Source organism: Microtus oregoni, unplaced genomic scaffold, assembly GCF_018167655.1.
Source record: "Microtus oregoni isolate MIOR12 unplaced genomic scaffold, Mior012 000007F_ref0000211, whole genome shotgun sequence".
Lineage (NCBI taxonomy): Eukaryota > Metazoa > Chordata > Mammalia > Rodentia > Cricetidae > Microtus > Microtus oregoni.
This window is the reverse complement of record NW_024543066.1, coordinates 50,592,928-50,605,442: the sequence shown is the minus strand read 5'-3', so window position 1 is coordinate 50,605,442 and position 12,515 is coordinate 50,592,928. Positions and strand designations below refer to the sequence as shown.

Genomic DNA, 12,515 nt, shown 5'->3' with positions numbered 1-12,515 from the left:
GAAAGGCATTCCATTATATATATTACATCAGGAAAAAATGTCTGTCACTAAGTGAAAGTACAATAGAAAATGAACAAATGTCACAGAAGGAATATAAGCATCATGAAATAAGCTTTATTAAATGTATTTGCCACATATACAACACACTTTAATACCTAATCCAAATGTTTCAAAATAGGATCCCCTGCAATGATTCCCATCAACAGTCTTGAGTGAAGATGATAAGTGATTTACAAGCCTGATGAAAAAGAGATGAAACTAGATGTTTTTCTTAAAACTGAAGAAACTATGATGTCTAATTCTTGAAATCTTGAAAATTCCTGCCTCTGTTTCAATGCTTTACAGTCAGCTGAAACTACCTAGTATAAAAGGTTTGGGGCCAAAATAGCATACAAATTACCTCTAGCTTAATTTTTCATGGACTCTATTTCCCACTGAAATCAGATGACCTCAACTTCCATTGTCTGCATTAATCTCAATACTCTTATTTCCAAGGTCCTTCAAGAGCATCCATTTAAGCTCTGTCTACAGCTTTCTGTGGCTTTTCCCATTTAAAGTCCTTATATCTTCCACATTCTTCCAGAAAATGACATTCCCAAGTTCTGCACTGTCAGAAATTCACTTTTGGTGTAACATTTTTGTTCTAACCAACTCTTTATTGCTTTGAATAAATCCTCTAGCCAAAAGTATCCCAGGCAATGAATGGGTTTATTTGGATAATTCTCTCAGATCATAATCCATTATTTTAGGAGCTTAAAATAGAAACTCAAGCTAGCAACTGAAGGAAAACTTTGTTTCCTGGCTTTCTTTCTTGCTTGGTCACTATCTCATGCTTGTCTGGCCCTCTTATTCAGTCCATACTCACTTCCTTAGGGATATAGTCACCCTAAATGGAAGGACCTTTCTACATCAATCATCACTCACAGATAAAGCAACCAACCATTCTGATAGGAGCACATCCTTAATCGATGTTCCTTCAAATGAATATAGGCTCTGAAATGCTGACAGCCAAAGCTAAGTAAGACACAGAGACAATAATATGTATAGAAAAGGAACTTCTGGAGTCATCACCATCCCTGATATTAAGCTCTATTATAGAGCTACAGTAATGAAAACAGCTTGGTATTGGCATAAAAACTGGTTGATCAATAAAATCGAATCCAAGATCTGGCTATTAATCCACATACCTATGAACACATGATTTTTACAAAAAAAAAAGATAAAATTATACAATGGAAAAAAGAAAGCATCTTCAACAAATGGTGCTGGCATAACTGGATGTGAACCTGTAGAAGAATGAAAATAGATCCATATCTATCACCATGCACAAAGCTCAAGTCTAAATGGATTAAAGACCTCAATATAAATCTGACCACATTGAACCTGATAGGAGAGAAAGTGGGAAGTAGCCTTCAATGCATGGGCACAAGACACTACTTCCTAAATATAACCTGAGTAGCACAGACACTGAGAGCAACAATAAATAAATGGGACCTCCTGAAACTGAGAAGCTTCTGTAAAGCAAAGGACACAGTCAATAAGAAAAAAAGGCAGCCTACTGAATGGGAAAAGATCTTCACTAACCCAATGTCAGACAGAGGACTGATCTCCAAAATATATATTAAAAAACTCAAGAAATTAGATATCAAAATTCCAAATAACCCAATTAAAAAAATGGGATACACAACTAAACAGAGAATTCTCAACAGGAAAATCTCAAGTGACAAAGAGACACATAAGGAAGTGGTCATCATCCTTAGACATCAGGGAAATGCAAATCAAAACAACTCTGAGATACCATTCTACACCAGTCAAGATGACTGAGATCAAAAACACCAACAATAGCTTATTCTGGAGAAAATGTGGAGTAAGTGGGACACTCCTCCATTGATGGAGAGTATGCAAACTTGTACAACCACTTTGGAAATAAGTTTGGCAGATTCTCCGAAAATTAGGAATCCACCGACTTCAGGAAGCAGCAATACCACTCTTGGGCATGTACTCAAAAGTTGCTCAATCATACTACAAGCCCATTTGTTCAGCTATGTACATAGCAACATTATTTCTATAGAAACTAAATGGGAAACAGAGAAAATGGGTGTATCCTTTAAACAAAGGAATGAACTTGAATCTCCTCATTGTGGAAAATGGAAATTAACCATTATATACATTTAGTTTCATAGCTCAGAAGATCATGTGAACATTAGTATCATGGTAACCAGTTTTAATTGCCAGAAACATTGGAAAATGTGATCATTTTCTATTATATACAGGTGCCCATGAAAATCTCAGCTGAGAGGAGTTATCAACAGTAGAGTGTCCATTGATATTACACCTGAAGTTCTGTATGACTGAGTGACAGAACAAAAAATGGGAAACTTTGCCTTATCGTTACGATGAATAAATACAGAATAAGTCTTTTAAATTCAAAACTTTTCTTTCTTTCTTTTTTATTGATTTTCATGGAGCTATACATTTTCCTCTGTTGTCCTTCCTTTCTCTCCCCTCCCCTTCAACCCTCTCCCATGGTCCCCATGCTCCCAATTTCCTCAGGGGATCTTGTCTTTTTCTACTTCCCCTGTAGATTAGATCTGTGTATGTCCTCATTATTGTCTAGGTTCTCTGGGATTGTGAATTGTAGGCTAGTTTTCTTTGCTTTATGTCTAAAAGCAACTTATGAGTGAATACATATGAAATTTGTCTTTTTGGATCTGTGTTACCTCACTCAATATGATGTTTTCTAGATACATCCGTTTGCCATTTTCAAGGCAAATTTCAAGATGTCACTGTTTTTTTCTTATATGTAGTACTCCATTGTGTAAATGTACCACATTTTCCTTATTCATTCTTCAGTTGAGGGGAATTTAGGTTGTTTCCAGGTTCTGGCTATGACAAACAATGCTGCTATGAACATTGTTGAGCACATGTCCTTGTGGTATGATTGAGAATCCTTTGGGTATATACCCAAATGTGATATTGCTGGGTCTTGAGGAAGGTTATTTCCTAATTTTATGAGAAATCACCATACTGACATCCAAACGGGCTGTACCAATTTGTACTACCACCAGCAATGCAGGAATGTTCTTTATACCCCACATCTTCTCCAGCATAAGTTGTCATCAGTGTTTTTGATCTTGGCCATTCTTAAAGATATAAAATGGAATCTCAGAGTTGTTTTGATTTGTGTTTCTCTGATGGCTAAGAATATTGAATATTTCCTTAAGTGTCTCTCAAACATTTTAGATTCCTCTGTTGAGAGTTCTCTGGTTAGGTCTATACTCCATTTTTTATTGGATTATTCATTCCTTTGATGACCAATCTCTTGAGTTCTTTGTATATTTTGGAGATCAGTCCTTTGTCTGTTGTGGGTTTGGTGAAGATCTCTTCCCATTCTGTAGGCTGTCGTTTTTGTTTTTGACCATGTCCTTTGCTTTACAGAAGTTTTTAAGTTTCAGGAGGTTCCATTTTTAATTGTTTCTCTCAGTGTCTATGATACTGGGGTTATATTTAGAAAGTGGTCTCCTGTGCCAATGCATTCAAGTGTACTTCCCACTTTCTCTTCTAAGAGGTTTAGTGTGGTTGGCTTTATGTTGAGGTCTTTCATCCATTTGGTCTTGAGTTTTGTGAATGGTGATAGATATGGATCTATTTTCATTCTTCTACATGTTGATATTCAATTTTTCCAGCACCATTTGTTAAATATGCTTTTTTTCTATTTGATATTTTTCACTTCTTGGTCAAAAATCAGGTGTTTGTAGGTGTGTGGATTAATATCTGTGTCTCCTTCAGCAGGGCAGCATTTCCTAAACCTTCCCAAATGTAACACCAACTAAGTAGAACTGATTTGTCTGACTTAAAGCCTACATGCTAACTTTCTTTTTCATGAATCTATTGATACCCATCTGCCAGTCCCTGGCAGCATTTTATATAAGACATTTCCAGAATTACCTCTCATCCTTGTTGTTGAAGTTGTTCATGGCCTTTATTTATAAGGCACATTTGCACTAAAGAAATGGGGAAGAAATATTTTAGCAATTATATGAAAACCATATGGCAATTACTGTGCATTACTGCTATATAACCAAAAAGATACTCCTAACAATATGGAGCATTATTAGGTCCATGGGAAACCCAAGTCTTTTTAAATCTTTCATTATATGCATGTCATATCCCTAACAAACATCCTGGTTTTGTTGAAATTGCACTGGAAATACTAAGTGAAGCTCATGAAGTTGGGGAAGAATTTGAAAACAAATTCCTTTTCTCTGCCATGCCATAGATTGTCTAGGTTATACAGTTAGCTTTTTCATAGGCTGTCCTAAGTCTTCAACAAAAAACTGTAAGAACTCATGATTGTAGTGATTATTAAATTCTTTTTTTAATATTTATTTATTTATTATGTATACAATATTCTGTCTGTGTGTATGTCTGCAGGCCAGAAGAGGTCACCAGACCTCACTACAGATGGTTGTGAGCCACCATGTGGTTGCCGGGAATTGAACTCAGGACCTTTGGAAGAGCAGGCAGTGCTCTTAACCACTGAGCCATCTCTCCAGCCCCGATTATTAAATTCTTCACCCCATTCTTCAGGATCATCTTCCAGCAATGGAGGATAAACATCTAGAGGAGACAGCAAGGGAACAGAAGAGCTGTTGCCAGTATAGCTGTCGGTTTATGGTGTTTTTTGTGGTTACTTTTGACTTTGCCTGAATGGGGAAAAACCCCTTTTGACTATTTTATTTTAAGTTTTTGGGGTTTTTTTTTGGGGGGGGGATTGGGTTTTTTGTTGTTGTTTTGATACAGGATGTCTCTGTGTAGCCTTGACGGTTCTGAAACTCACTTTGTAGACCAGACTGGCCTCGAACTCAGAGATCCGCCTGTCTCTCTGCCTTCTGAGGTTTGGAATATTAAAGAGGTGTGCCACCACAGCCGGTTTGTCTTTTTCTAATCTTAAAGTTTGAATATCCTCTTTATATTCATGCAAGAAATTAGCCACCTCTTTCTCATAATTAATAATCATTTATATTTCTTATGTATTTTGATAACAGTCAGGATTAATGCCCAAGACACCCAAAATTGAACAAGGATCAATTTTCCTTAATTTGAATGCCTTTTTAATATTTTTTTTTTAAGTCTTACAAACTTTATTAGTGCTGGGGAAAGGAGGACAGGCAGCTCCGGTCTCTCCCTACATTACTGCTTGCCGTTGCCATTGATGGGACGGTTCAAATGGTCAGGGGAGGACAGGAAGGCCTTGATCTTGGGCCGGGCACTGAGGCGTGCCACATAGGCACTGAGCAGGGGGAAGTTGTCCAGGCAGCCAGGGGCCAGGACCTGGTGGATCAGCAGCAGATCTAGCAAGTTGTAATCGGCGAAGGAGATCTGGTCACCCACGATGAAGGCTTTGCCTCCTTGGTTCTGGGACAGCAGGGTCTCGAAAGGTTTCAGGTGTCCAGGCAGGGCCTTCACATAGTCATCCTTCCCTTCCTCATATTTGGTGTAGATGAGGGTGATGTATTTCAGGCGAAGGTCTTCCACCCCATCATTCACCATATCCACCAGGGCAGCCTCCTTCTGATCTTTTCCATAAAGCCCAAGGGATCGGCCCAAGTGCCTCAAGATGGCATTAGATTGGTACAGGGTAAGGTCTCCATCCTGAAACTTGGGGAGCTGCCCATACAGACAGGTGGACTTGAGCAAGCCTTTCATCCAAGTATCTATGGACACCACCTCCTCCTTCCAGCTCTGGTCCTGGTCAGCCAGTAGTATGCGCATGGCCTCACAGCGCCCTCGAACTGGGAAGTAGACAATGGTGTACGGCGGCATGGCTGCTGCGTAGACGGAGGCACGAATTCCGAGCTGCGTAGACGGTAACGGATCTTGGGTGTGGACGCCAGCCCCTTTTTAATATTCTTTTGGACTCTGTCCCACACTTCTTCATCTAAAGTCTCTTCTGGAAACGAGGGGTTCTAATCATGAACAACTTGCAAGCAATCTAAGAGTTGTGGTCTTAATAATTGTGTTCCTCCTCCTTTAAAAAATATAGCTCAATGCAAGGCAAAGCCTTCCCTGGTTTCTGCCTGTCATTCTCACTCATTTCCATCTGTGAGGGTCTCCATACTCTTACCTCATAGCTGACCTCAGGCTCCTTTCCAGGTGTCACTTGTCACCACTTCAGAAGCAGTAGAACCTGGGAGAGTGAAGTCACTAAATAAGGCAGACTGAAGTCTGATGCAATAGTCAACAATTTATGCTCTGAAGGTTAAGAAAGGTCATATAAGTAAAGTTCTTATGAGTTTAGGCTGTACACAATCAAAACAAGAAACCAATCATGGAAAAAAGATGAGCAAAAGCCTGTTTCAGATCCTAAGAAGACTTAAATGAAATGGGTGTATAATTTTTAACTTGCCCTGGTTTATCAGAATTGGGTGTTTTACAGACAGGGAAAAGAGAAAATCCTTTCACGTCCTCTCTCATCTCTCAAACTCGATAAAAAGTCTCTTCCCTGGGAGACCTGTACTTTGACTTTAAAGGAATTAATTCTCTTGGAAGGTCAGGAGTGCAGGAAACCTCCCTAACAACCGAAGGAAAAGATGAAGCAAAGCAGAAAAAAAACAGATGTTTCCATATCTGTAAACAAAGACTGCTCATTCATTTCCCAACTGCTCAGACCCAAATAGTCACACAGAAACTATATTAATTACAACATCATTTGGCCAATAGTTTAGGTTAATCCCATATTGCATATCATCAGGAACTGCACTGCAGCAATAGGTGTTAGGAGCAGAAGAAATTGGAGTGTGTGTGTGTGTGTGCATGTGCGTGTGTGTGTGTGCATGTGGGGTGTGTGTAAAACTAACACAAAGAAGAAAGGAAGGCAGCCAACTTTGTCAAAGAGATACTAGATAATAGAAATTCAGGTTCTAATTTTCCTTTATCCCCAGTTTTTCCTGATCATTTTCATTTTTAATTTCAACTGTGTCACTTTGGTCCATTATTGTTTTTAGTCCCAAAGCTGAAAAGCATCACTAGGAATTAGGATATTTTTTCTCATCCATTTGCATCTATCTAATTCTCCCTTAATTGCTCTTCCTAATGGAATCCACAGAAGGGAAAGGCTGAAGTCTGCTAATGAACTCCAAGAACTTCACCAACTGTTGGTGGCCTGCTTTAACGCTTTCATCCAACAGCCAAGTTCATAGAACTTCTGCAAACAAATGTTGCTCCTTCAACCCTTTCTCCTTCATTTTTTTTTACTTCTAATTGATTAATTAATCCCCTGCATTATTATATTTGCACACACACAAACCAGGAGTTTCTTACCTTTAACCAGTTTTAACCTTTACCGTTTCCTTTTTGATTTTTTTTAAATTTTTATATTCCAGGTCTCTGTTCCAGGCGCCATCTGTAAGTGCCAGTGCTCACTTACCAAACCAGGGTTATCTGGTTATGGCCAGTAAAAAAAATGCCATCTTAACCAGACATGGGAAGCAAGGGTCACAGCAATACTGAGACTGTAACAAGTTTATTGAAAATTAAAATTAAGGGACATTGTGAGGTAAAATAGAAACTTAAACATTTCCTAAAATAAGTATGCCCAAAAATTGGGTAGAAAGAGTCCCAACTGGCCAATCTCATCAGCAAACAAAGCTTATGGTACCAGGATTGGTTTACATATAATTGAGTTGTTGGACAAAGGATAAGAATCCCATAACAACCCACACTGCTGCCAAGACAATAGGTGCTTCTCCACATACAGAAAGCAAGGCCCCATTGATAAAGACAACATCAATACAATTCCTTGAACATGGGGAAGTTGAGATGGGTCTACATAGAGCCTCCATTCCCATAATCTAGCTTCTTTGTTACAAGAAGACACTCTGTGTGCTACTAAAAGAGAAACATAACCACTAGCCACAACCACAAACCCATTGATTTACAATGATGGCCACCTGAAAGATATGCTAGGATAATGGTGCTGCAAAAAAAAAAAAAAAAAAAAAAAAAAAAAAACAATCAATAACAGATCTGACTTAAGGGCACACTCCACAAGATGAAACCCATACCTGACACTTTTTGTGTGACCAAAGACCTGAGGCTAGATAGTCTGGTGATATAGAGTAAATCAAAATATTAATGGTCTTTAAAAATAAAATAACAATAACAAAAATGTAGTGATAAAAGTACTCCTAATGATATTCTGCTATCCTCATAGATCTGTGTCTTGTTCAGCTTTCATCAGGAAAGATTCTTCCTGTAGCAAATGTAGAGACCCACTTTCAGATATTACACAGCCCTAAATGTGATGTTGCCATCAAATTCCTCCCCTCAGAGCTCAGGGAACTTGGCAGAAGAGGAGGCAGGAAGAGATTAAGACCCAGAATTTTTACCAACTTTTTTACCAATAGAGGACTAATATCTAAAATATATAAAGTCAGAGTAGATAGAGGACACTAGAAGAACAAAGCCCTCTAAATCGGCATGAAAAACCCTCATATGGAGTCAGAGGGATTGAAGGAGCATACACAAAGCCTGAATGGGTCTCCACCAGCTCCTCTGCATATATATCTGGCTTCCAATATAGTATTTTTATGTGATTTCTGAGTGTGTGAACAAGTGGGTCTCTGATTCTTGTGCCTTCTCTTTGGCTCTTTTTCTTCTGTTGGTTTGTCTTGTCCAATTTTGACGTGATAGTTTTTGTTTTATCTTGTTATAATTAAAAAAATGAATGAATGGGGGACTGGAGAGATGGCTCAGTGGTTAAGAGTACCGGCTGCTCTTCCAGAGGTCCTGAGTTCAATTCCCAGCAACCACATGGTGGCTCACAACCATCTGTAATGAGATCTGGTGCCCTCTGGTGTGTGGGCATACATGGAGGCAGTATATATATAATAAATAAATCTTTTTAAAAAATGAATGAATGGATAGATGGATGAATGAATGAATGAATGAAACCTAACCACTAAGTAGTGTCAACTGAACTGTCACACCTTCTGGGAGAGAGAAAATCAGTTTTTTCTAATAGAGTGACGCTGGGTATGTCAACAACTCCAGGTCAGGCCTCAGGTCCAAGAGTCATTTAGTAACACATAATAGACTCCAGGTTTTCTTGGTATGTGCTGTCCCTAGATTACAGTTTGGAGGTTTTTGTTTTAATTTTTATTTTTTATGTATGTGTGGTTTTATTTTGTTTTCTTTATTCTGAGGAGTTTTATAGTATTGTGTTTTTGTTTTCTGAGAAAGAACTTAAAGCTGGGTGGGTAAGAAGGGAAAGAGAATCTGAAAAGACTTGGGGAAGGAGAGTTTTATCAAAATATCTTTAAATTTAAATTTTTATTTAAATAATAGAAATGTATTACAAAATAAAATTTAAAAAAGAATCCCTAGCAGAGATGCCTAGAATCCAGATGGGGAGGACCAAACCAAAAAGAGAAGAGAATTAGCCTGAAAGTTCCAACATCACCATCAAGGGCATATTCCTGCAGGGCTGTTCAGTCCAAGGTACTGATGTCCTCCTCAGTACTACAGCAAGTAGTCAAAGAGCCAACTCTCTCAGAAATGTTCATCTTTGCTAAAAGAGACAGAGAGACAGACTTTGTAATTTCTTATGGCAGAACAAGGACAACTGAAATAAGATCCCCTGCTAATAGAAATCTTTCTCTAGATGGACAGAAAGTAAGATGAGGATGAAGATAAAAAAGAAAGGAGGAAAGCAAAACAGTTTGAAAGAGATCATGGAGAGTCAGGGTGCACCAAAAGGCTAAGATCAGAGGTACCTGAATCCTCCATAGGTTCTCCTTAGTCTGTGTCACAGCATGAGATCACAAAGATATGACTGACCCACTCACAATGAGAGCACGCCTGGAACAACTCTTAGATGACAGCAGCCAGCTGATTGCTGCTCATTAAAGGCCTCTTGTTAGGTAACTTATATTGTTTCTTTAATATGAAACACTTTGTCAACATCTGTTTTTGAACAACATAGGTTTCTAAAGCAACTAATTTTGCTCTATGTTTATAGGCCCCCACATTTCTATATGACTTATGAAAATCCATAGTATTTCCCATCCCTTTTTGAGGTCTGATTAATCTTTGGCAGTCTTCACTGGCATTATAAAAAGCCAGCTGTTTTAACAAAAACTCTTGTCTTGGTTCCCTCATTTCTTTGTTTTTCAATAACATCTTTGCTCCCTATAAAACCAGGATAAGGCTCAGAGTGACCTTGTATAATTTTTACATAACTAAAGTCACATCTCACATCAGTTTTCTCCAGGCAGCCATAGCTCTGTCCCTCACATGTGGAAGAACCGCAGAAAGTATACTATGCAACCAACAATCTGATCCTCCCTCCAATTTCATCTCTCCCTCCCTTTGCTCAGCATTCAAACAATTCAGAGAGCATAATTACATACAGTATCAAGATTCTCTGTGTATTCTTCATCTTTATGTGACTTTATTTTAACCTCTATTTCTTTTATTTTTAATTTTTGGCTTTTTGAGACAGTGTTTCTGTGTATCTTTGTCACAGAGATCCGCCTGTCTCTGCCTCCCAGGCACTGGGATTAAAGGTGTGCTACCACACCTTGAAGTCACAGAGGTCAATCATCTACCTCTGCCTCCCAGGCATTGGGATTCAAGGTGTGTACCACCACATGCTACTACTCTCTTTCTTTTTTATTTTTAAGGACTTTAACCCTTTTTTAAGCCTTCATATATTTTTAACACACTGTAAACCATTTAGAGGTTTTCTTCGTCTTTGAATCTCTCTTTACTGTATATCTCTCTTTTTCTGACCACATGAGTCTTTAGAGAGGATTAAAGCCATGGCTTTGGCAGCTGAATCCAGCCCATTCCTTAGCTTTCCAGCCTCAGGGTGCTGGCTGTAGCCATTTTTATTGCCACAACTCTAAGGCATTTCAAGGTCCCTGCCAGCAAGCAAGCTGCAGCATTCCGCTTACAGACCACACTCTGTAGGACTGCCTACCTGAAATAGTGAGAGTTTGCCCTGGCAGGACAGCTCAGAAAGCCGGTATTTTAAAATGGCGCAGCTTTTTTCCAGCTACGACTGAAAACTGAAAAGTGTGCAGTCAGCTTTTCATCAACACCATTTAAGTGTTTCATGGCAGGACCTCTTAAAGAGCTGCAGGGTTTTGCAGCTAAAGCTGAGTCAGGAAGCCTCTCTTAGATGAGAGCGCTTGCTTGCCTCTAGCAAGCAGAGCAGACCCAAGAAATTGCTGCTACCAAGAAAACATGCACAATGCTGTCATTTTGTTCTAGAATTACTTCCCAAGCTGTCTCAGGCTTTATGTGGATCCAGTTGCCCACATGGGCACCATTTGTAGCATGAGGGGGCCTGTTCATTGGGGTTTCCGTCCCACCTGGTACCCGACAGCTAGCAAGCCCCAAAGAAAATCACACAGAGATCTCCATAAGTTATAATACTGATTGGCCCATTAGCTCAGGCTACTTATTAGTTCTTGCCTTTGAAAGTGGTATGTCAGTTATGTTAGGCCTTAGCCAAAGTTGGTTGCTTCACCACTGCAAACGTGACTTCGGGTGGTTGCCCAGGTAGCCAGTTGTCTCTGTGATTTGTTGCATGTTTTGGAAGTTGTTTAATTGCACTGCCTAATTACCCAGGTAACATTATTTCCCTTCTCAGATCTTTGATGGGGTTGAAGACTATATAAATGTAGTTACTTTCCTCTCATGACTTGGCAAGTTATTTATTATACAAGACTTAAGCTAGTTAGAACAGGATATTTGTACTTATTGTATATAATTTCGTAGTAGGTTTAGAACTCTCTTACTTAAACAAAAGGGGGAGGTGTTGCGGGAGCTCCTTCCACTCCTTTAGCCAATAGCCGCTGAGATACCAACCCACTGAGTCTCTCTCTCTTTAAAAAAGTCTCTCCCTTTTTAAAAAAGCAGTGACTGCCCTCTGCTCACTCTCTTGCTTCCAGCTCTGCTTCCGGCTACTAGGCTCCTTTCCTGATTGCACAGAGGGCTGTTGTCTGGGACGGTGATCTGTAAGTTTTTCCCCTTTAAATAAATAACCATTCTATTAATCATAATTCCAAACTGGTGTGGGGTTGTGACTTACGCTTTCACATATGCTCAACATTTCCAGTACATTAGAATCTTTCTCATTGAGCTACACCACAACCTAGCTGAAAGAAATCTGATCTTACTGAGTTCACAAGTATAAAACATGAAATCTTGGCATACACACCAAAGATACAAACAGAATGAATTCATGTATTAATCACACTCTTGTTCAATTCTTGGCCCCATTCTTGCTCACAATGAGCAACTGCTGCAGCAGTAGCAACATAAAAGGAGGATTACCAAAGGATGCAGTTGAGTGTATGCAGCCCAGACGTCAGCTAAACCTGGCAGGTGCTATAACAGACCAATGAGTAGACTGCAGAGTTGTGAAAGAAGGCCTGTTCTTCCTACAGTTATGGTTTCTGTTTCTCAAAGAATTCTGCCTGCCATATAAGTAGACTTTCAACTGG

General features: G+C 39.1%; 1 protein-coding gene across 1 annotated transcript; it reads right to left on the bottom strand.

The window, feature by feature from the left end:
• Positions 1-5,120: 5,120 nt before the first annotated feature.
• On the bottom strand, positions 5,121-5,913 carry LOC121450805 (glutathione S-transferase P). Its single transcript, XM_041656104.1, has one exon. The coding sequence runs from the start codon at positions 5,824-5,826 to the stop codon at positions 5,194-5,196; it is 633 nt and encodes a 210-aa protein (XP_041512038.1). The 5' UTR covers positions 5,827-5,913; the 3' UTR covers positions 5,121-5,193.
• Between the last annotated feature and the right edge of the window lie 6,602 nt (positions 5,914-12,515).